Raw genomic sequence first — 23,748 nt, 5'->3', positions numbered from 1 at the left:
ACTCGCTGCGGCTCGGGCGGATTCCCACAGACGCAACCTGCTCTGTGGGGGTTTTTCCAAAGGCGCGCGCGGCAGGCTCGGAAAATCCCCGGTAAATTATCCTAACGTCATCACAAGAGAGATTAATCCCAGGCTATTAGTGAGATCTCACCGGGGCGCTACATCTTGCCTTTGCTGTGAGCGACGTGAGCATCCTAGGGACTTCAAGCCGTCTCCATCGGGAAGCATTCTGCATTTCCTAACCTGTATCCCCCCTGAGAGAGAAGCCGTATGAGGGGCAGTCCATCGGCACAACTCGCTCCTCGCTCACCTCACACGCACCAAAACGGCCCAGGAAAGCTCTGCAGTGGGGGAAACCAAGCTCTGTCCCAGCTCGAACACTTGAATCTTTCTTCTGCGACTCTGGTCCGAAACAGGAACTGAGCTGGCTTGCAGCAGGGACCTTCCTCACTTTTTCGAGTGGAAATCACTATCTGAAAAGACTTTCTGAGCGACACCAGCTTTCTCAGACGTCAAGGGGAGTTCTCAGCTGACACCATCACGCCCTGGGTTTTACCTCTGCTGTTGGAGCACGTTTGCTGGCATGCCCAGCAAAATGGGGATTCCACACGGACGTGCCCTCTGGATGCCTCATAGAGCCCTAGCTGTRTAAAGGGACTTAGGCTTTGAGAATCCCCATGTCCCGGGCTGCCCCTGTGCAGGTTTTCAAACCCCACGGAATAAAGGCCAACGTGTCCTTGCTGCTGAGGTGGGCAATACCCCAAAGGGCACTYGTCATGCTTAACTCACACCGGCCTAGATGCTAAAACACCACTATTTCCTATGAATAAATGTTTAATTCTGAAATAAYTCACTACCCTTCATAGTCACCTGTTATAAAGGAGTAGTGCAGGAACAGTCTGCAAATTTCCAAAGCAGAATCTGGAGCTGTTTCAGAACATTGAGCTGATTTGCACATACAAACTCCTGGGTTTTTCCTTTAGAAGAGATTCTTACATTAGTCCTTCCTATGCCAACCAGTTTCCAGAGCTGTGCAGGAACAGAAATGCCCCTGACTCGCACAGAAGAAGCGCTACTCGGCCTCCCAGGAGCAAAACGTTGCCCTCCCAAAGCAGACCCTGCCTCCACAACACTACCCGGGAGCAGGCCGAACCAGGAGCAGGCTGCTCAAAGCCCAGGGACACACACACTCATCCCAAGCAGTTTCTGCTATTCGCTTACCAGGAAATATTAAAGCAAACCCACAGTACACTGATTTCACGATCAAGGGATGTCATGTGCCTGCAGATGACAGCATCTGATGCCGTTTCTGGGGGAGGATGCGAGTCCACCTGAAAAATTTCTTCCATTTTCACCAGCCAATCTATCCCACCCCAGATCTCCCTGTCCTGTAATTTCCMGGTTCATCTTCCAGACCACAGTAAGACTGCACAAACAGGTACTTTGGTGATTTGGATCTCCAAAACATTCTTCTCTGCTCTGGCACTCTTACACCACCTTCCTTCTTCAGCACCCGCCGCTGCCTTCGCTCCTCACCGACTCACACGGTGCTCTCAGTGTCCGCGTGCAGGAAGCACGTGTGTGTGTGTGCACGGACRCGGAGAGCCCACTACACACACTAAGGGACAGGGACACAAACATACATGAAAGGCTTAAGGGGCAGATCCATTTCGTCAGGGGGTTGCAGTCTGGAATGTCCCATCACTTCAGCTTCATTCTCCAGAGATTCCTCTTCCCTCCTCGCCAGACTGCTAAGCTGGGCCCTGGTGAGGGGATYGTTGCTGGGCTCCTGCAAGCGGCTCCCGTGTTAGCCTGAATAAAACTCTCTCCAGGTTAATATTCCAGTCTGTGATCAGCAGTTAAGCGTTGCTTCCGACAGTGAGGATTCAACAAATGCAGGGACATCCACACGTTTGACAGTAGAAAACTAGAATTATATAGAAAAGTTAGCTTTTTTTCTGGTTTTCTATAAGACAGCAGGTAGCCAGGTCCAAAAAAGAAAGCAGCGCATAGGACACTGAGCTTACATCAATTATGTTATGGAAATGTTGGACTCAGCCATGGAAGTCACTCAAATGCTCTCAGTTCTGATCTCACTGTATCATTCAATCACCTTTATTGCTTCCAGTGAAGACCTTCATGCCCTGCAACTGAAGGGCCATCTACTCAGTTTGTAAGATCCATATTTACAGTGGCCGCTTACCACAGCTGGCAGTATGCATATAAAAYGTCTCTTATCCTATGTGTGTGTTATGTGCTGAATGACAACTTTTATTTAAAAAGGTACTCAAGAAATAAAACATTACAGGCATTAATAAAGCTTTCTGAAGAAAGACATAATATTCCCATAACCCTGCACTGAGTCGGAAAGGAAGTGATCTTTAAACACCTTATTACTGTAACCAAAAATCAAGTACTGTAAAAATAACATGTAAGCTGGAGGAATTAAACCGGTAAATGAAGAAAATATGATTTTTGTTGGCAGATAAACGTAGCTTTTTGTAGCTGTTGTAGCTTCTTTCCCAAGTCATTAAGCCTGACAACATGTCTAACAATGATTCACAAGGAAAAAAAACCACCTTTTTTTTCTTTAAATAAATGTAGATGACATCCAGTAGTAAGTAGAAACCCTGGTTATCTGCAAAGGGGAGACAGAGCACAGCACCGGCCGTGACGGCTCGGGCACGGATGCGCTCACGGCCGCCGCCGCCCGGCGTCCTCCCGGCTGCCTGCGGGACCGGGACGGCGCCCGCGCTCCCCGCAGGAACAGGCGGCTCCGGGGCTCCCGCCACTGAGCCGAGCCCAGCTCCGCCGCGCGGAAGCCCTCAGTGCTGCAGCAGAAAGTTGGTGGCTACGTTTAAGTCATTATTGGAGGCCCGCAGAGCTTCTAGGGCGTCTCCCCTGGAAAATCCCATCTCCATGAGTCGTGCAACCTGCCAAAGGAAGAGCAGAAACTCGCTTTTAAACCAGGGTTGTACGGAGGCTGTGTTAGAGAGGTAACAGAGAGAGAGAGAGAGGCCCTTCCCACTGCGGGTCTGTGCAAAGCCTTCCTAAACAGCAGAGGGGGCCTCACCACTTGGCTCCATGAAGGTGTGTTGGGTCTGGCTTATTTCAACGAGCCTCAAAGCTCTGCGACAGATCAGACACAAGAGCTTTCTGGTAGTTTATTCTGAATATTATTTGGTAGTTATTTTCTGAAAACTGCCCGCCTGCCTGTTTCTAGCTGACCCACTTGGGGAGAAGGCTAACACAGAAAGGAGGCTGGTTACCTGGTGGGGCCTTTGGAGGGCTGRCACTATCTCCACAAAGGTGGCACTGACCAAAACAGAACAGATAGACAAGCCTGCCTATATATACTTAACCTGACTCCTTAAAAAGAACTGCCTCTTCAGGCTCGTAACAGTGACAAAGCCAAACATTCACTCCGGGTGATTTTAAAAGAAATCCAAACGCCCTGAAGCAGAGGCAAAGCAGTATTTTAAAAGGTTCAGTCACATGTGCTGAAGGACTCTAGATGTCATCAAAACAGCACAGGTCACATCTGAGCATCTGACATCTGAGGGAGGACTAACCTGCAGGCGGTCACAGTAAGTGATTTTGGCAATCAGCAACTGCTCAGCCAGCCCTCCTGATGCTGTCACATACTCTTGGCATCTGGCTGTTTATCCCGTTGCTAGCCCAGGCTCCAATCATCAARCGAATTTCCACAATGTAGATACAACCATATTTGAGTGCAAAGGGCAATGCAGACACACCAGTCCCATCTCCACCGTGCTTTCCCTACGCGGCTGCATTTCAATCTAAAGTTTATCTCAAAGCCGTGGTTCTCACTGAAGTGTGCTATCGCTGCAGGGAACTAAAACTGAGCAACTCAGGAGAAAGGCAGGCAGGGGGCAGCACGTGGAACGCAAAGGACTCTCGCTCCGCRGCGCCGGCGTTCCGGACACCTGGGAGCAGACACGGCCCGGGAGCGGGCACGGCAGCTCCTGGAGCTGGAAGCCAGGGGTTGTCCGGATCCAGCACTGCTCTTCCCTCACAGGCTCCCACCAAGACTTCCTTGTAGACATGGAAGTGGCAGCGGCTGCTGGCACAGCCGGAGGAGCCTCCTCCGGGCGCAGCGGCAATGCGCGCTTCCCAGGAGCCCAGAACACAGCGCTTGGCTTGGAAATGTAGCGGGCGGTGAAAGCCCTCGGCCTCTGGGCACGTTCGCCCTCTTGCTCCTTACAGCCCGACCGGGCTGCTCATYGTCTCACAGCAAGAGCCACGAGCTGCTGCTTCAGACACCTCGCAACAAAAACCCAGCTTGCAGCTGGGTGCCCTGACCAGCGACTGCCTCCAGGCTCCAACTTCTGATTCTTCAGCTGAGATTGTGTTTTTATGGGAAAGAGGCCAGGCAGAATAAAAAAGGGCCACCACAAAAATATACTTTAGAAGAAAGGTTCTTAACTGTGCTTGCCATGAATTATCACTTTAAAGAAGTGGTGGAGAGAAGTGCAATGCTCCCATTTACTGAAACATCCAGTGGGCATCATAGGGAATAAATTTTAACAACAAAAARCTCTTTTCAGCTAAATATGTTTAACCACAGAAACTGAATCTAGCTCCAGCAAACAGCAATGTAAGTTAAGGTACTTAACCTACAAGAAAACGAGAGATTGTTGTAGCTTGAAAATTTTAATCTGAGGAAAAAAATTCCTGCATTTTTCCTAAGAAAACTTACATTGTTAATTAACACTATCCCAAGAACTCAAGGTGCTCAGACTACACTTTTCCTTTCCCAGTAACCAGGCGGCCTTCCCAATGATGGCAATCTGCTCATCTCTACAACTCCGTATTATTAAATGTAAGCATGTACTGAAACGCTTTAATAAATCTGGGCCTAAAGACTTTGGGTCAGAGGCCAGCATAGGCCAGAGTCATTTTATTAGTTCCAGCCCAACAGTAAAAGTTTCAGTAAGCAGTTTGTCAAATTAAAGAAAAAAAGGAAAAAAAAAGAAAAGACATCAGGGAAACCTTTCTTGTCCATTCCACAGCTGGCACTGAAAAGGATTTTAGGCTGGTCAGAGATAAACTTCAGGTCTGGCTGGTCTAAGAAGCTGTTCTTAGGATTATTTTATGGTTTGGTTTTGCCTCCTTTCTCCAGCCCGGCAGACATTCAGTCAAAACCACCACTGCAGTTACAGTTTTGAACATCCTGGATGCAATTTAATGCTGAATCAAAACTAGAAATCAGATCATACTAAAGATATCTGTTTGAGTCTATCTCATTTTAAACTAACCAGAAGACAACAACATGGCATTAGCAAGTCTTAAAGAGAACAATCTACCTCCAGAAAGAAAGAGAAAAAGAGAAACCCTCCTTTGAAAGCAAGAAAGGTGACCAAATCACTGGCTAAAACCTGCCACCCTGATCACACGCGCACACACAAATCCTGAACACAAAACCCAAGATTTTCACTTGTTAAATTTCCTGGTAAGACAGGAGAGCACAGCTACAAACCAAAGAACAGAAAGTGTCTGAATCTGTAGAAAGCAGAAAGACACAGATTTCTTCATGGTATCAGAATGTGAGATCAGTCAACTATACATCTCTATATATATTTATATATACATAGACACACACATATACATACACACAAAAGACAAAAAGCTGCACATAAATGCAAATATTTTCAGGCTAATCTTTAATTCTAGTTTGAAAGGTAAGGACTACTCACTATATTGTGACTCTCACCTGACATCCTAATTTGTGCTATTGTAGAGAAATAAATTCAATCAGCGGAGGAAACTCGTGAACAGTTTTTAAYGACATTTTAAAACACAAAAATATTTACCTGCTCTTCAGAAACCTCTGTAGGTGGAGGTGTTTCTTGATCAGACGGGCGATGATCTTGGTAATTTGCATTATGTCTATGACGYAAAGGAGGAAACAGTCTGTTCCAGTTAATCATCCCACCCTAAAATCAGACATTAATGTTAGTCTTCTCAAAAATAAATATATGTTTTTAAAGAAAAAAAGATAAAATAATACATAATATAAATACATAATATGAAAGGTCAACCTTTAAGCAAGATACTTTAGTTTAAATAACAAAAACTCAAAAAGCTCTAGTTCTCAAGGGCCAGCCCAAGTTTTAGGATACCTGGGATAGACTTCCCATGTAAATGATTATTTCTGTGGCATCAATGAGTCTGCTAAAGACTCATGGACCTTCACAACTGATGCTAATGCATTAAACAGCACTGCAAAATCTGGCTTTGTTCCAATGCCAAAACATTTTGTAACTACACACTAGTAATCAAAACACAGAGCAGCAAGGTAGGTATGGTGTAAGTCACAGAACTCGAAACTTCATCATCCCAGCTGAGGAAAAGTACTATAAAAAATAAGAGACTTAGAATCCAAAATCCAAATAATAAAGTACGAGTGATATAATTATACATTTCACTTTATTAAAGGAATATTTTTGAAGGGATTTTGTGCCGCATTACAACCACAGCCCCCGCAATCGCCCCAAATCTCTGCATTCCTGCAGCTTTTTSTGCTCGGGTGCAGCCCTTGTCCTCCTCCCCCACTCCCTCGGTTTCTATGGAGAAGGTCCCCCTGCCCCTCCGTATATAAAGSACACGGGCTTCCTTCCTCTAGCTGCTCTATTTTCGTGCTGGASCGTCGCTTCTCAGAAGACCTTCCTCTTCAGAGAGGTTTTTCTCCTCTGCTCTCGGCTAGGGCTCTTCCTGCCTTTATGCCCTCCCGGAGCACGTCGCGCCCGCCGGACTATCGGCTCGGCGGCGGCAGCCCAGCCTGCTCCCTCCCAGACAAAAAATAAAGTTTCCTTGATTCCGTCTCCCCGCCCTTCCCTCCGGTTTCTTCCTTTGGGCCTGGGGAGGAGAGCCCGCCGGGGGCAGTGCAATTGCACAGGCCAAGGCAGGGCGCCTTCCCGAGAGCTGAGGCGCTGCCCCGTGAGGCGCTGCCTCGGGAGGCGCCTCTTGAGGAGCCTCTTCCAGCCCCTCACGCTACACGGCACCTCACCTTCCGGGCAGATGGGACTATCGAGGAGCTACTGCCAGCTTCCAATATACATCTTCCACTGTTAATGGTTCGGAATTGGAAAAAAATCTCATGTATCTATACTTCTGTTTTTCACAATATATATGTAAGCACTTGCTCACGGCCACCAAGTTTAAATGAAGGYTTCCGTATCAGCCTTGAGTCAGCCAAAGAGAAAAGGAGAATTAGTTGCTAGTTTAAACCCAGGGATGGATCTCAGAGCTACTCCTGACACCACTSTGCGGCTTCTCCGCGGTCCTGGAAAATCACATGGCCTGTAACTTCCCCATCCACAATTTCCCCTAACTTAAAAATATGTTGAGTTTTAATTCATCAGTTTTGAATTTCCAGAAGTGCCCGAAGCTCTACAGTTCAGCAGAAACTGTGAATTAATTCTGCCTATTAGCCTGAAAAGGCCTAAGGGTGAGGAAACTGCCCCTCCAAGGGCCACCCAAACACCACTGGCCATCTGAGAAACGCCAGCAGACCGCGACACAGTTCTCTGTAGCACCAGCTCCAAAGCCRTAACATATAATAAATATGAAACTCAAAACCTACAACATATGTATTTATCAGTACCCTGGTCTATCTGAAGATGGAACCCGAGGTACCTTTCCAGCTGTGCTCGCAGCTTCACTACCAAACCACCAACGCCAGCCTGGTTTCGCACCCTCCGAACCCCCTGTCACGTAACACTGTCACACAGCGCTGCAGAGAGACCTGTCTGCCTCCCCACCCTCATAACGCTCAGCACATTTTTAGCTAATACACACCTAATTCATCAGTTCCAACAAAAAGAGACCCAGCAGATTCACTGCTAACTGATCAGTTTTGCAGCTTTGTAATAAAGATTTTGGTAAACTACAGATAGGCACTGATGAAAACACATTTCCATGAAAAAAAAATGTTCTTTCCCAGAAATAATTGATAGACTAGAAAAAAGTACATCAAAAAAGCAGTGGAAAATCCTAATCATTTGCCCTCAAAATATTTCAATTACTGTTCAAAATTGTGACAGCCATAACCCTTAAATATATGAACAGTGTAGAATATCTGAAATACAACCATAATAAGTATTAGAGGCTCAATCTCTGCAGAGCTCTGTGAACACTCACGCTCAGGACAAACCCCAAGACACTCTAGGGGGTCATCTACTCATCTGTGCCTCACCTTACACACCGCATCAAAGCTTGGCACTTCGTATGTCTTGATCCTTAACTGCTAGGAATTTTTTCCCCTTCCAGACTTGCCTCTCCTCAGATGCTGGATACACACACAGGCASATTCCCAAGAGCACAGATTTGGGGAGCTGTAGCTAGAGGTGCTGCTGGCCACCCCATGGAGTGCCCTAGGAAGTGCAGCTGAGGTCAAAACCCTGGCAGAGCTTTCAGATCCACAGAGGATGGAGACCGAGATCATGGATGGCAACGGTGTTAGGAGCTTAGAGGCAACCTTAAATCATCACAGCACAAATACTTGAAGGTCTGAGAATGCAATTTGCCAAAAAAGGACTCAGCAAAAATGTATTACGTAAGTCTCACAAATTCCAGTTAAAAACAAGCAGAAAGAGTTTTCCAGGCCAATAGTTTGCCTTATTTTACCAAAATTATTTTGCAGATCCCTTATCCGTTTCCACAGAAGGTTATGACCACACTAACATGCCTGACAAGAGCTCAGACGACTTCACATGAAGGTACYCAATCTAATGAATGTATTGAATCAATGCTCCTAAACCATGTGTGAGTTCCCGTTGTGAATTAGCACTCTTGCATATTCCAGAACACTTCAAGTCTACATCATCCTGTGCCAGCAGGGAACAGCTCCCACCCCTTACAGCCATCCCATCTCTACAGCAGATTTGCCTTGGACTAACTGGCCTGGTCCAAAGTAGGAGCAGAAGAGGAGCCAGAGTTGGCAGCCAGGCCCCTGGGAAGCTTCCTTGTGCAAGTCAAGGACTTGACACTATGAACCCACTCTTCCCTCCCATTCAGTACTCTGGATAGTAGGGGCTCACCATTCTATCCACTCTGCTTATATCTGCTTTCTTAGTCCATTTTTCCCCAAATTTTGAGGTTGCTGAATGGTTTACTATAGCAAAAGAAAAATTTATTCTCATGTCCAATATCACTACTGCTTTGTGTGCGCTCCTGGATCTTCCTCTCAAGCAGTATGTTTAAACAGCACCAAGACAGCACCACTTTATTTTAGTAAGGAGAGAAGGTTCCCATCAACTTGTATAGTGAGGTTCCTGTAGTAGGATGGTGTGAGGAATTTCTGGACTCCAAGGCAGTTGTCATACTTGTCTTATTAGTGATAATCAGAAGGTGCGTTTCAGAAAATCCTGGTTTCTGATACTATTAGAGAACGACAATCACTGAAAAAATCAGTCTATGAATCTATTATTCATAGAAATACTTCAAAGAGGTGATGGGGCCCTTATTTCTGTTTGCTACAGCTGTCTGTATGGCAACAGGGAAAACACTTGACAAAAAGATGGTTTCATCAGTTAGCTGAACAGAGGAGCGATGACACATTCAAAGCTTGGCCTATAAGCTTTTCTGCCTCCTAAGGATGCCATTCTGCAATTTAAAAACAACAACATCAACAAAAACAGTCTCCTTGGATATTTCCTATTTCTCTTAGCAGTGCAGGACCAGGTGAATGGGGTGTTTGTGAATSCTTTGCCACTGGCTGATAGCAGAGAGTTCCAATCATTTGTGTGGGTGCTGCTCCCAGATAGATCATTACCAGAAGGGGATGAGGAGCATACTGGTGATGCTGGAACTCACCCACCACAGCAAAGTGACAGGTCAGTCACATACTCTTGGTGACAAAAGAATGAGATCTAAAAATAGGATGGGTGAAGGGAAGAAGGTCAAGGCAGCTCTACCGGCACAACAAAAGAGAACAGGGAATGCTGCACTCGTGCATTTCTCTTGGCTGGCTGCCAGTGCTTTACATACTGACGCTGTGCTTCGCCACGTCACATCCTTGATGTCCATCTCCTGCGTTTTTATGGTGTCTGGAACAATACTGTTTACATATAGGAATAAGGAAGCGACGTTCATACCAGTCTAGAGCAAGCAAATATTTCTGGCTGCACAGCTTGCTGAAGCCCCAGTCAGCCATTTGGTTGAGGTTCATTGCCTCACTCTTTTGGAAAGCGCGCTACCTGTTTTGCATAGACACGCTTGCGGTGGCGATTCTGCAAAAGCACTCCTTATGCAATGCTTGAAAAATAAAAAYGCCAGATTTCATGATGTCATTTCATAATGTCACTTTAGTAGCTATCACATTTGTATGCATTTTAATTAATTTCAAAAACAGTTTAAGAAAATGCTTTATAAAAGTCCTCGTGAAAGGGATGCATGCGGTTAAGATATTTCGATAATGTTATCTCATATATATGGTTAATGCCAACTTGCCATCTGTTTGCACAAACAGGAAGCACCTCCTGATATCTGTCCTGCTCACCTTTTCTTAACACAACAACCACAGAGAAAGAAAGAAAGAAAGAAAAAAAAAAAAAAAAAGGAAATAGCTTTGCATTTCATTTTCTAAAATAACACTTAAAAAGTTTACTCCTCTGCATAGGCGCCATGGTGCAGGCATACATATTGTCTTACTTATTTTGACATGACACTTTGTTAATATATATATATACACACATATATGGAAAGCTCTTTTTTTTTCCAGAAATAAGATTTTGTACTAATTATTAACTCTAAAGTATGTACACTAATGGGCTACATAAAGAAAAAGTGTAGCCATGTTCTATTTTAGGATGCTATACCAATACTTACTGCCCCAGTATCGAACACTCAAAGCCAAAAGCGAAATTTTCAGTGGACGTGCAGTCTAGCCTCTCTCTTTTTGTGAGCTCAAAAGCCATGCGGGTTTTGTTTATTCTCCCTTCATTAAAAAAAAATCAAAAGTTTTGAGAAGATATGTTGGAAAAGTAACTGCTTTTCTTTGAAAGAGGGCAGAAATGTATCAGTGGTAGTTTTATGAATCTCATTCTTAATGATAGATTTTTTTCTCACCAAGGAAAAGTGCTCCAACAGTTTCTAAAGATATTCCAATTTCCTCTGGAAACTTGTCCCGCAGACAGGTCTCTTTGGCCAAGAGGCTCTGCCTCCAACTGGTATTTGCTGCATCCTGAACTTTGATGTCGGCCACGTCCCATAGGAGCTCTCATGTCACAGAAGTCGCTAAGCCCACATGTGGTCTTTCCTATGGATGCTGCCTGGTCAGCTCTTTCCTTTGAAACCCTGGAGCAACACGAGGAGCCTCCATGCGGTCCCTGGAGCTGCCTGGGAGACAAGGCAGGGCTTCAGCACAAGGCAGCAGGGCCAAGTGCTCTTTGGGAGGCGAGGTGGGAGCTTTGGCTGCTTTTGCCATTGCACCCAAACAGGTGTAGAGTTCTCAGCACTTCCTCGTGTACTMATCTGGCCTTGGGGACCCCTGCTTATCGTGCACCACAGGAAATAGGTAAGCCAGGCACACAACTGGCTGGTGGCAAGTGCAAAGCTAAGGTTCTYCCCCCGAGTGCTGAGCACTGAGTCAGAGGCTCGGGGTTAACCTGTTCTGAAGAGATTACAGGCCTACCTCGAGCCAAACCGCACACCGCGCTTATCAGCACCGCAGCCAGGTTCCAAGATCAGCCAAGATTCAGCTGGAAAGTAATGGATCTTCATGCTGAGGAGAGGGGTTTTAAGTTGATCTGAAGTTTAAAGAACTTCAGATGCTACTTGTTCACTCAAAACTGAGGAAGGACCAAGCAGGATTCTCAGACTTTGTTTGCACTAAACTGGGGGTTTTGCTCTCCTCTAGACAGTAAACCAAAGCTTCGACCACCTTTTAGAGCACTTCCTTCTACAAACATCATGGTCTCCCCCTGGTYTGACTGTTCAGCTGCTGTTCATCCAAGCTGAGGTCAGCACCACGACACCACAGACTATGGCAGTATCATTTACAAACAGGCACCACTGCCGTGCTATYGGCAGTGGAACGGCAGAGCTTGCCACCCTTTGCTACAGCAATCTCAAGCAGAGAAGCCCCCCTTACTTGATAGATCCTTGTAAGGAGACCCAAGTGAGGGTCTTCTGAGGAGCAAAGCTGTCAATGAGAACCTCCTTCTCAATTTCTAAGGAACGGAGCTGTTTTTCTGTTGGGCGCTCTGCACTTGGTGAGTAAGAAAACCTGGTTGTGGGGGCCTGGCCTGTCAAACACTGAAGGCAGGTCCAGCAGCACGAGCGCAGAGTCTCTGCTGGAGGAAACAATCTGTTGTCTCCATTTTAGAGCTCTGAGGCCCAGCACGGAGGCTGTTTAAATCTTTCCTGTGCTGGGATGCTGACTGCTGAAAGGGGACTGTTAAAGCATGGTGGTTAGACAGCTAATCCCTCACGCGCTTCCTGTGCAGAAACCTTCTCAAACGGAAGCGAGCAGAGGTCAAAACAAAAGAGAGAAATCAGAGTTCCAAAACTCCGCTGTTTTGATTCAATGCAGAAAACAAAAATAAGTTCTTCGATACAGTCTTATATACACATACTTTCATAGATGAAGAATCAGTATATGATGATGCAGAGAAAAAATGTACAAGGAGGGCAAAGGTTCAAAACTTGGGCTGCAGTTTGCAAACAGGAGGACTTTGCACTTATTCACAGTCTGAAAGTCAATGTACCAGCTGGCGTTGGCAATGCTGTTGGAGAAGCTTTGACGTCTACTGCGCTACTTATGCTAGTGCCGTAAGAAACAATTGCTGAAACAGGCCTATGGATGTCGTGCTACTGCCAGGGTTCTGCTCAGAAAGCCCAAATACAGCTCCCACACCATATGAATTATGTGCTTTTTGCTTACGTGGCTTCCAGAGCACCTCGAGGGGAGCAGAAGAAGCTCTTAGAAACCTACCAGCTCCAAAACTGCAGCTTGTGTTGGGAGCTGCAGACAAAAYGACACAAGCAGCTAAAAAGAAACTTGCCTTCTGTGATCAGCTAAGGATTAAATACGCTGGCACTACTTGGAGAGATTCATGAGTCAGAAACTTTCTTTCAGGGAACTGCCTATAATTAAATTGTCAGAGGAAGAGAATATGGAACCATCACATAAGAAAATAGGCACATCCTATTTTCAAGAAGTTACTGTCTTTGCAATAACAATTTGCTTTAGGAAATTGTCCGACCCCTGTATCAATCGCTGCTTCTGTAGGGAAACTGGGTACAAATATTAAACCAAATTCAGTCAGTAGCTAAAGACTACAGCTCAAAAGCTGAGTCAGACAGAAAGTAAATTGCATGAGCCCAGTTCCAAAAAATGCTACTAACTGAGTGTGGTGCTAGTGAGGGGTGGAAGAGACCCCTCTGACTGACTGACAACTGGCTCTTAATCTGCCTATATTCAGTTTATTCCAGTGKCTTTCAACTTGTGGAATGGCTGATTTCCATGAAAAAGACAGAAAAAAGAAAATGGCAAGCTGTAGAGGAAAGGGTCATAAACCCATCACCTGGATCAGCAGCCACGAAGTTCAAAATTTTTCATGATTCCACATCTAGAAATCATGAAAAAAACTTCCCTTGAAAAAAAACGCCTAAAAAGTTGTTTGTTATCAACTGTTGCAATAATGCCATTTGAAAGGAAGCATTAAGAAACATCACACTGTCAAGCTCAAGAGTATAGACATAGCTTTTATACTCAACAACTTCTAACTAGTGAAGACCCACATTTGACAGAAAAACAAGTTTGTCCTAAAAAGGAAGAGAAAAAGAATGTTAAAAATTACAGAGAATAATCAAGATTCAAAAATGTCAGGAAATTTTCCAAAAGCAAAGGATAAATTAAAGGCTCAATGAGGTCTGAAAGACCCCAAGTAGCCCTAGGTACCATACAGTGACTGGAAGTGGTTGGAATGAAAATGTGGTTGGAGAAAAAGATTGTAACACTTGGCTGAAAAATCTCACCCCTTTTTTCAGATAAAGCAGACTCTTTACTGGTAAGATCTGTACGTCTCTGGAAGGATATGAACAGGCTGTCCATCCCTTTTGGTATAAAGGTTCGAGACAGTCTCTGAAGTACTTGGCACTCAAACATCTGACTGGACTAGAGAAGACTCTGTCAAAGCGTCATCATTCAGCAGCGGCAGGAAAGCTGAAGGACACGATGAGAATGAGTTCCTGCAGTTCTCTGAGAATGCAGAGATGGACTATCTGGAAGTCTATTCCCCAAGGGATTATTTTTCCTAGCATTGTGAATGTGGATAATATCCTTGAAAAGGAATTCTTGTCACAGGAAGGTCTTTGCTCCATCAAATCCTCTTCTCCAAGGTCAGAAGTTACTCTTTAGATATAACCAGGGGGTCCATTAGCAATCTAGCCTCACAGTCCTTAGCTCAGAAAATGACTTGCACATTTCTCAGGATACAAGACTCCACATAACGATAAAGACACTCAACCTACCTACCCACAGAGCATCTCTCCAGTGTCCCAGGAGAGAGACATCTTGCAAAGAAACAATTAGGGGAAGTCACTTTGTTACAGACGAAGTCTGGTCTTTGCAAGCAGATGGATCTCAGCTAGAGAGGCCGTGTGACACGAATCAAAGGAGTCTCCGGCTTCACTGAAAAGTTATGTCAGTTGGAACAGCAAAACAAAAAGACATGATGAAAAAGACAAAAATAGCTTAAAAGTGGTGGAAAGAGCAGACAAGAGGTAAGGGAATGAAGATCCTGTTCCACAGRCGCAGGCTCACCACAGAGTCCCCAACAACCTGACGAAACTCTTTCCGGAGGCAAGAAAAGAAAGACCCAAAAGCAGGTAAAACACAGTGTCTTTAATGTGCTCAGCACAGCTGACAGGGCACATGCCACGTGGGTTCAGAAGGCACTTTTCAAGCTGAAGCAGCTGAGATTCCTGCCCTCCTCTTGCCAACAGAAGGCACCGACCATCTTGTCTGCAACTTCCCACCACCTTGCCATACGCTGTTCGCCTGCTGTTAGTGACAACAGTGTCACCAACACCACCYAGATGCAAAAGCCTCCCTCTTATGTCCTCCAAATGGGGCTCTCTGCCCGCTGCCCTCCACGGGTGGCAGTGGGAAGTGAAAGTCAGGCTGCCCTGCTGTGCCCTGGGGCACCGAGGCTGCTGTTGCTTCCCTTTTCACGCCCCTGCTTTCATGTGCGTTGCTGACAGGCAAACTTCTGAAAAAATCCTGGGAAATAACAGAGATGAAGACATAGAAAAGTCAGGAGAGAAGTGCAAAATGTTCAGGTGTATTGGTGTATGTAAAAGGAGTATCTGAAGACCTCACCTACATCCTTGAAGGAGGGCACAGCAAGATACATCTGTCCCTAAAATCCCACGAAGCTCTGGATGCATCAGCAAAGGATGACAGGCGAGTAAGACATGATGAGAGAAAACATCCTCTGAAGCAAAGGATGTTGCACAGGAGGGAACACCAAGTATGGAAAACAATGAAGGGCAAGAGACGCAGGTGAGGGGGGAAAAGGATGTACTGGGGAATGAAAAAACAAGAGTGACATGAAGGAAAAAGAGGACAAACTATTTAATTGGGAAAATAGACAAAACGGGAAAAAATATTTTAAAAATAGAAAATAAAAAAGAGCTGTAAAAAATAGCAAATTGGCTTTTTTTTCAGGAAATGAACACATGGGGAGACACTCGATTATCTCAATTTGTGACTAGCTCATCGCTGCATCCCTAGCAACTAGAAACCAAGACAAAAATCAGTCATCATGTAACCACACTCCCCTGAGAAACCAGCAACCTAAGATAACTTTTCAGTTTCTAACAACACATCCAGACACAGTATCACTAAGTATTTTAAGGGCTAGGTCAAAGCAAGGTGCATGCATCAAGTAACCAAGCCAGTGATTTAGGTTCAAACTCTRAAACACCTTCAGTCTACTTCTCTACATGGCAAGTGTCTGACAGCCCAGCAGCTACATGCACTGTTCTGAGCTTAAAAGACTCCTCTAATGCAACACATTTCAGTTAAGAAAGGCTGGGAAAGGGAAAGTGCTGAGAGTTGCCCTTGTACATATAAGTTTTTTTCCCTACAGAAAATATCCAAAGTAAATRCTGCCTTGGATCAAAGAGGTTAGTGATGAGTACAAAAAGATAAAATTATGTACAACCCAATAGCTTTTGGGTGCAGTAAATAAGACTCCTGAGAAATCTTCTTCCCAGTCTCTCCCTTTTTTGATTTAAAGAAAAAAGGTTTTTATTGAAGTTTTACTCTTGTTCTGCTGATTGTCTAAGTTTTTAAGAGTCACATTTTTCAAAATTTCTTGTAAAGACTCAAAGAATAATTCTACTACAGAAAGTGTCTAATTAAAAAAATGGCCTATTCACAGCCAGAACGGAGTTCACCACATGCTACAGCTGGGACACTGGAGCACCATTAAAACCTTATTTTCTGTTCTTGTGTCTTCCTTTCCAACCTGTCCCTTTTCTCCAACAGTAGGAAGGAGCAGAGCCCCTTCCCACGGGACCACCAAGCAAAACAGTTTCCCTGTGGAGCACAAGATACAACACATACAGTTCACTTCCTTCCCCCMAAAATGTAGAAAGTAGGAGAGAAAGTGTCAGTTCATCTCACCCACATATCGTATCACCTATAGATACATACTGAGACATCATTAATCTACATAAAATTCTCCTGGAATATAACTCCAAGACCATTTTGATGACTGATAGATACCTGACAGCCCTAATTATTTTCAGTTTCATAAAACTCCCTAGGAGAATCATCTGAAGTCTTTTTAGCCTCTGCCTAATGGATAAAATTACCATCTATCTTCCAACTGGAGCATGATCTGTTCAACTCCCTTACTTTCACATTRCACCTTTGCAAGCCTCTAAAGACGTGGGAACTGGCCAAGCAGAGCAACCTGGAAAAGGTTTTGAACTTAGTCTGCTTTTCACTTTCACCTGCATATCTCAGCATTTCTAAATTACGCTTGTTTTGATTCGCTCGATATCCAGTAAATTCTGCGTGTCATAAAGGCTTGTCAAGAGCTTTTGTGACTCATCTTTTCTGCAGAGCCTTTTTAAATGTTCACACATCAATTCTGTTGCCTTCCATTGATCACTGGTTTCACAATTTAGCAATAAAATGTAGACAGGTCAAACATACACACCACCTGGAAGAGTTTTAATAACTTTAAACAATACTCATTTATTTTACTAAAATCCCTCCACTCTGTCTGAAGCCAGGTACAAAAAGACCTTTTTCCACTTCCACAACTCACAGCCCAGGAAAAGCAGATGAGAAGAAAATGCTACTTTTCRTTTTATTCATCTACCATCCCGAAGTTATTTACTACTTTTGTCAATTAGAAAATATATCATAAAGACTTTCCTTCATATCTAGCCATTGCCTCCTGCTCCWATATGAAGCAGCTTAACATTAAAACTGGTTAATGCTCTAATGGGAATACAGCAAAGCAAATTAGGACCTTCCAATGCAGGGAACATTTCCACCATATTACAGGATAAGAAATTATGGAAAAGAAAGATATGTTTGGATGGGAAATCAAGACAGACACTCTAGTTGCTATCTAGAGCTAAAGCTTTATGCCACCATCCCTCTAATTYTGCTAATATATTTATGGCAACATAGCTCCAGCTACTTGCACTGAGCTACCACAAGCACTATGAGCACAAATTACTACACAGCTACATGTCAGGCAGAGGAAACTCAATAAAGACCTCAAACTGTTAAGTTTTAATGAAATTATGGACAACCTTTCCACAAATACATGGCAATATATGGGCCTATGTCAACCCCCAGGTTTGACAGGCATAGCAACATATACATTTATGATACAGCAGGAAACTGAATTGAGACACCAGCTGCTCTGCAATACTGACCTGCAGTACGAAGCATGTGAAAACGTGCAATAATCAGCTCAACTAAACCAGAGAAAATAAAAAGGCACTACTATTCTGTTCAGCAAGGAAAAAGCCACGAGCCTGATTCGCGGCAGACAGAAAGCCCCTGTGGTTGACTTCTAGAAGAAAGTTAGAGAATTGAATTTCTGTACTTTCTCAAAGAAAATCCATGCAAAATACACCTGCACATGAACTATATGGCCAATTTGCAACTTTTCTGCAAAGGAGGCTAACTGTATCGATAAACAAAACACTTGGGTGCATTATGACTTCCTGAGTTTCAGCAGCGGCTCTTATTAAAGACTATTTGGAGGCAATCACTTTACCTTTCAATCTCAATTTTGGTGAAAGAAGGACAGAAAGAAGAAAACTTGATATTCTTACAAATTTTTTTTTGACAATCTGCTCATATCTTGTGAAGCAATTTTATCCAGCTAAGCTAAATAAACATGTCAACAGTTACTAGCCATAGATGAGTCTACAAAAGATCAATAGAGCAAAACACTTTTCAGAAACACAAGCCACAAATTAACCAATGAACCATTTTTTTCTTTTCATTATAACTTAATACCATCTCTCCAGAATATGCATCAATACCTGCTGTTGCCTTTGCCGTCGCATCTGTGCGACCTGAGACATCATGATCTGACGATCTAATAATTCCATCCGCTGCTGTCTCTGGATGTCCACTGTTGCTCCCATTCCCACTCGGATCTCGCTTGTGGGTTCCGCAGATGAGAAGATCGGTTCGAGAGTCCAAGAAAATACCTTTGCTACCCAGCTGGGTACACAAAGAATTTGATGAACTTTTAATATACTACTATTGTAGCAAATCCCCGAAATCTAAAAAAGAAAATGAAATGTTAAAAAGCAAAACAAACAAACAAGCCCCTTAAATATACCAAATATACTTTTTATTTGTCTGATGGATATCAGCAGTTCTTTCTGTTTTTAAAGCACTTTTTTTTAGTGTACTTACCCAGAGTTCTTAGTCAAGAACCAAAKAAAAAACAGGGGATTTCTTTACCTCTAACTTCCTCACAAATACGGACTTGCGTTTTCAAATCTGTGTATTGCATTGTCTGTGACACAGAAAGTGGTTTTTTGTTTGTGCCAGGATTTGAACCCAAACTGAGTAACCGTCTCGACGGCAGGCCAAAATTCAAATGACACGAGAAGATGCAGGCTGCCCTTGKGAATGCTGAAGCACTATAAACACTGAACAAAAAGCAATTCCCTTAAGTTTCCCCTCACCACCCAAGTTTCCCCTTTTAGTAAAGAAAACCCAAASTCTTATCATTTAAAATTAAATCTATGAGTGTAACACAGATTTATTCCAAAAGAATTCTATCTACGTTCCTGAGAGCAGGAGAACAGTTTATCAAAAGTCATAGTATTTTGGAAAATACTTCTCCTACCTATCAGAAAAATACTCACATGCATGCACTTCCTATTAACTCCAATTAATACAGTTATGCTAAAAAGAATACAGAAACTACTATTTAAGCTGCTTATTTATTTGGGGATATTTATTTTATCTCACTGACATTTGCATGAACATATAGAACACACAGCTATATATACAAAGGTAGACGGTATAAAAAAATCCAACGTTCTTTGGGAGTGGGACATTTCTTGGTTATTTAAAAGATTGTGAGATAATGAGACCTCATGAAAATATGTTAGAGGCCTGCTTTGACCAGCTGTTTTTTATTTTACTTTCATCTTTCRTGATTGTTCTCAGGACTGCATATAGCAGCAAACAAAGGCAACAATTCTAAAAAGAGAAAGAGCCTTAAAACAGCCTTTAATTGTACTATCTTTTTGTGCTGTGATGGAGGTGGCAAATGACCTAAGAGGGAGGCCACCACCTCCGGCAGCAGAGCAAAGGCTGCCTTTAACACATATAGTCCATATTCAAAGCTCTGATTCGACCCCAAGGATGACAGGGCACTGGAAAAGGAGCTTCTTCRTTGCCTCAGAAATTCTTTCCTTAGTTCTAGTGAGGAACTAGAATTCATGAAAACTGTGAGCCTGGGACCAAAACCTGCCCACATCAACTGCAGGCTAAGGGAGAACCACAGCGAGAGTRAGGAGGTGGAGCAATATTCCTATCACTGCTGTGACGCACGTGCCTTTGGTATATAAGACTTTTGGTATCTGCCATGCCAAGGAGGCACCTCAGGGGTTTGTCTGGTCCCCTGACAAGGGGGATAAGACAGCAATTTGGCTTATTTAAATAACAACTCAAGAAAAGCTAGAATCTGTGGGTGCTGAGAAAGCCATTTCTATGGGAGTGAGAAATAACTAACCCTAGTTGCAAGTATCAYATGTACATTTACTCCAAGGACTCCTTAGACGCAAAAGGCGTCCCTCGAGCACCAGGCTGCAGAGGAAGGCTGTGCCCGGCTCCAGGAACGTGCGTACATGGCTGTGCAGCTGCAGCAAGGCAGCCATAGATAGGGAGGGCCATGGTGCTCCCACCTGCAACACTTTGTCCAATATCATATCCAAACACTCCCTCACCCTTTCCACGTGGCCCCTTGGATTTGTGCCACACTTACCCCAGGCTTTCCAAGCACCCTCCAACTTGACCAAGTTGCGAAAGTCACAAGAACAAAACAAAGCGAGCGGTGACAGGAAAATCCACACCTCATCACTGAACGTATGACAAACCTTGACACCTGCCTCCACACACTAACCGCAAGCAGAATCATTCTCCTGTCGCCTCGAGATACAAAGCACAGCAAGAGAGCTCGCAGCAGCGCGCCCTTAGTGCCAGCACGTAGGGGCCTGTTTGTCTCGGGAGGGCAAGTGCACTGAAAACACTGCCACCAACCGCCCCGGCGACGTCTCTCTCCCTGCAGAGGCAGCCACTCGTCCGACGGCACTGAGGCGGCAGGAAAGCCTGACCCCAGGACACRGATCACTGCGGTGGCCGAGCCCCAGCGCCGTGGGGGCTCCCGCTCTGGCCCCGAGCTCTGTGGAGCTCATTTCGGCAGCGCCCGCACCAGCACCCAGGCTCCTCCCCGCCCGGCCCCACACGGAAACCTGTTACATAAGGTAGGCCGAGAAGAAAGTCACCGCATCGAGCAAGGGGAAGCTCACGAGAAGACCCGAAACAAAAACCGTGTGGTGAGGGAGGCCAACAGAAGTGGCGCGGTGGCAGACAGGCTCAGCTGCACGGAGGGGCTTACTGCAGACTCACGGTTGTGCGCCATAAAAACAAATTTATAATTTGGGGTTATAAATACATGGAGGGATTGGCTGAGCGGCGAGATGCGCCAGCTAAACAGACCCAGACCCTACCTAAAGTTACCTCCACGTTTGTCAGGATGTGAGTGTCACTCTGCCTCCGGCCTCTCCTTGATTTTCTGCGGCAGCTATAAAGCTATGAGGTGGAAGCACCGGAAACTTTACACCACGGGGCTCAGTCTTAACCCACTTTCAAGAAGTTTCCTCTGATGAGGAAGAAAGAGTCATCTGCTTATTTCCAATAAACGCAGCATGCAGACACTTGTAGTTAGAGCGGGTCTTGTGATTCAGTCTGGTTTAGTGTCATACACCCATTTTAATGTCAAGTACTTTCAAGGAACTTCCCCTTTAGCTGGTTCACATGCAGAACTTGGTATCTCTCATTTTACAAAGCAACCTTAWCGAGACACTTTAGAGACACAGAGTGAATTTCCAWTTTTTAAGGTCCAAAATACTAAGGYTGTAAAGGTGATCTCATTATTCCCCAACCTGAACACTGCACATCAGGTTAAGGGGCTACTCTCCCTAAAGCTTTGAGCATCCAGGGATTTTGAAGCTCTTGAAAAGTCATGATGAAAATACACTGCAGTTGAAATCAAACCATTATCACCAAATGCTTTTAGCTGCCAACATAAAATGCATCTAGGTCACTTTATCACATCACACCACCATATCCTACAGTCTTAGCGATCGTATCTTTAGTGTCTGATCAGGCAAAAATGCTGAGCAGAGGGAATGGAGTATGCCTTAAATGGCTTGGCACACCACAAAAGCACAGCCAAAAAGCAGGCTGCCTTATTTTTCAGTTGCTTCGCATCATGTGCTGCTCCCAGTCCTGCACACGAAACTTCCTAACCTCCTGCYGCCCTGTAAGAAAGGCCAACTTCCCCTCCGCTTCCCTCACGTCCCTCCAAGGCTTCAGGTTTTTTACAGAAAAAGGAACTAGCTACAGATTCTCTTTTTCATTAGGCAGACCGAAAATGGAAGCTTTCCAGTATATTACACGACATGTAATCTCACATGCTCTGTTATTAATTGAAATATTGTGACGCACTCTTCTTGACTAGCATTAAAAAAGAGCATCAAAGAAACCGTGCTAATTGCTGTASGAAATTATGTTGAAAAATATTCTGCTTAATGTCAAGTGAAAAAAAATGAAGTGAAAATGTCAAACGAAAAAAGTCAGCAAATGCTCAATTTTTGGTTCTAAATAATTCAAATATCTTTATCATATATATTCAAGGCTTATTATTTTCAGATATCAATAGATCAGAAGCAAATAATGGTATTTAAACTGACATGACAGTTTTGTACTTATTGTTTAGTTTGTCCACAGCACATTCCTAGTTCTTTCTATATAACTAGAATCAAAATGAGGTGTTAAAGGTTGCCTCAAAATTCTCTACTTATCTTGATTACGCAAACTTATCATTCATCAAACCAAGAGAAAGCATGGCAAAACCACCCAACAGATAAAACTGCTATACATGTGTTCAACTTGTAGTTCTAACCTGCAATGCATAGGTAAGATAGGAAAATATTTTGTTTTGGTTTTCTTTGAGGAGAAAACCGCTAAGAGTATAAACTTTTGTAAAAGTTAGACTGAAAGAAAAGTAAAGTTCTATTAATAATAAGCTATTCTCTTCAATTTCCTTCATAGCTGACTGAGGTCACGATTTGCCAGACATATTGAAATATTTTTGAAGTCCTTCAATGCTATCTTTATTTGCCAAGAATCATAGAATCATACAATGCTTAAGGTTGGAAGGGACCTCTAGAGATCATCCAGTCCAACCCCCCTGCTCCAGCAGGGACACCCAGAGCACGGGGCACAGGGCGGCATCCCGGCGGGTTGGGAAGATCTCCAGAGAAGGAGACTCCACAGCCTCCCTGGGCAGCCTGTGCCAGGGCTCTGGCACCCTCACTGTMAAGAAATTTTCCTTAAGTTCCTGCAGAACTTTTGGTGCTTGAGTTTATGGCTGTTTCCTCTAGTCCTATCGCTGTCCACCACTGGCGAGCCCCCTCCTCCTCACTGCCTCCCTGGAGGTATTTATASACACTGATCAGGTSCCCCCTCAGCCTYCTCTTCTCCAGGCTGAACAGGCCCAGCTCCCTCAGCCYTTCCTCACCGGCAGATGTTCCAGGCCCCTGATCATCCTCGTAGCCCTGCGCTGGACTCTCGCCAGCAGCTCCTCATCCCTTTTTGTACTGGGGACAGACTGTTGACCAAACCTCTTTGCATTAAAAAAATGATGATTGCRTTTATCTGCCTTCACGTAGATGTCCACAATTTAAAAGTCTACCTATGAGTTAGTAGTTTAAGGTCGTGGAGTCACTGGAACATACATAGAGAGCCCAGAATAAGCCGTCAACTGCATGCTGACCATAGCTCACGCACAGACACTTAGCATTAGTTTTGGGTGGGATTCACAGCCAAATATCCTAGATATGGATTTCTGTGCCTGCCCTCAAGTTAGGACAGACAAACAATGATTGTTTTCATTTCCTGATCTCTGCTAGCCTACTGCTTTTCCATTT

At 44.3% G+C, this 23,748-nt stretch overlaps 1 protein-coding gene across 1 annotated transcript in view; it reads right to left on the bottom strand.

Moving 5' to 3' along the window:
• Window positions 1-857: 857 nt before the first annotated feature.
• Window positions 858-23,748, bottom strand: part of UBAC2 (UBA domain containing 2) — a 93,900-nt gene continuing 71,009 nt past the window's right edge. The window contains exons 7-9 of the mRNA XM_026038341.1: window positions 18,553-18,798; window positions 5,835-5,957; window positions 858-2,933 (exon numbers count right to left, since the gene is read on the bottom strand). Coding sequence (XP_025894126.1) covers window positions 2,826-2,933; window positions 5,835-5,957; window positions 18,553-18,798 — 477 coding nt within the window. The 3' untranslated portion in view covers window positions 858-2,825. The remainder of the gene's footprint in view (window positions 2,934-5,834; window positions 5,958-18,552; window positions 18,799-23,748) is intronic.

The sequence above is a fragment of the Nothoprocta perdicaria genome, unplaced genomic scaffold, assembly GCF_003342845.1.
Source record: "Nothoprocta perdicaria isolate Ctin4 unplaced genomic scaffold, notPer1 scaffold_208, whole genome shotgun sequence".
Classification (NCBI taxonomy): domain Eukaryota; kingdom Metazoa; phylum Chordata; class Aves; order Tinamiformes; family Tinamidae; genus Nothoprocta; species Nothoprocta perdicaria.
The sequence above is the reverse complement of the archived record's forward strand: the minus strand, read 5'-3'. Positions and strand labels throughout refer to the sequence as shown.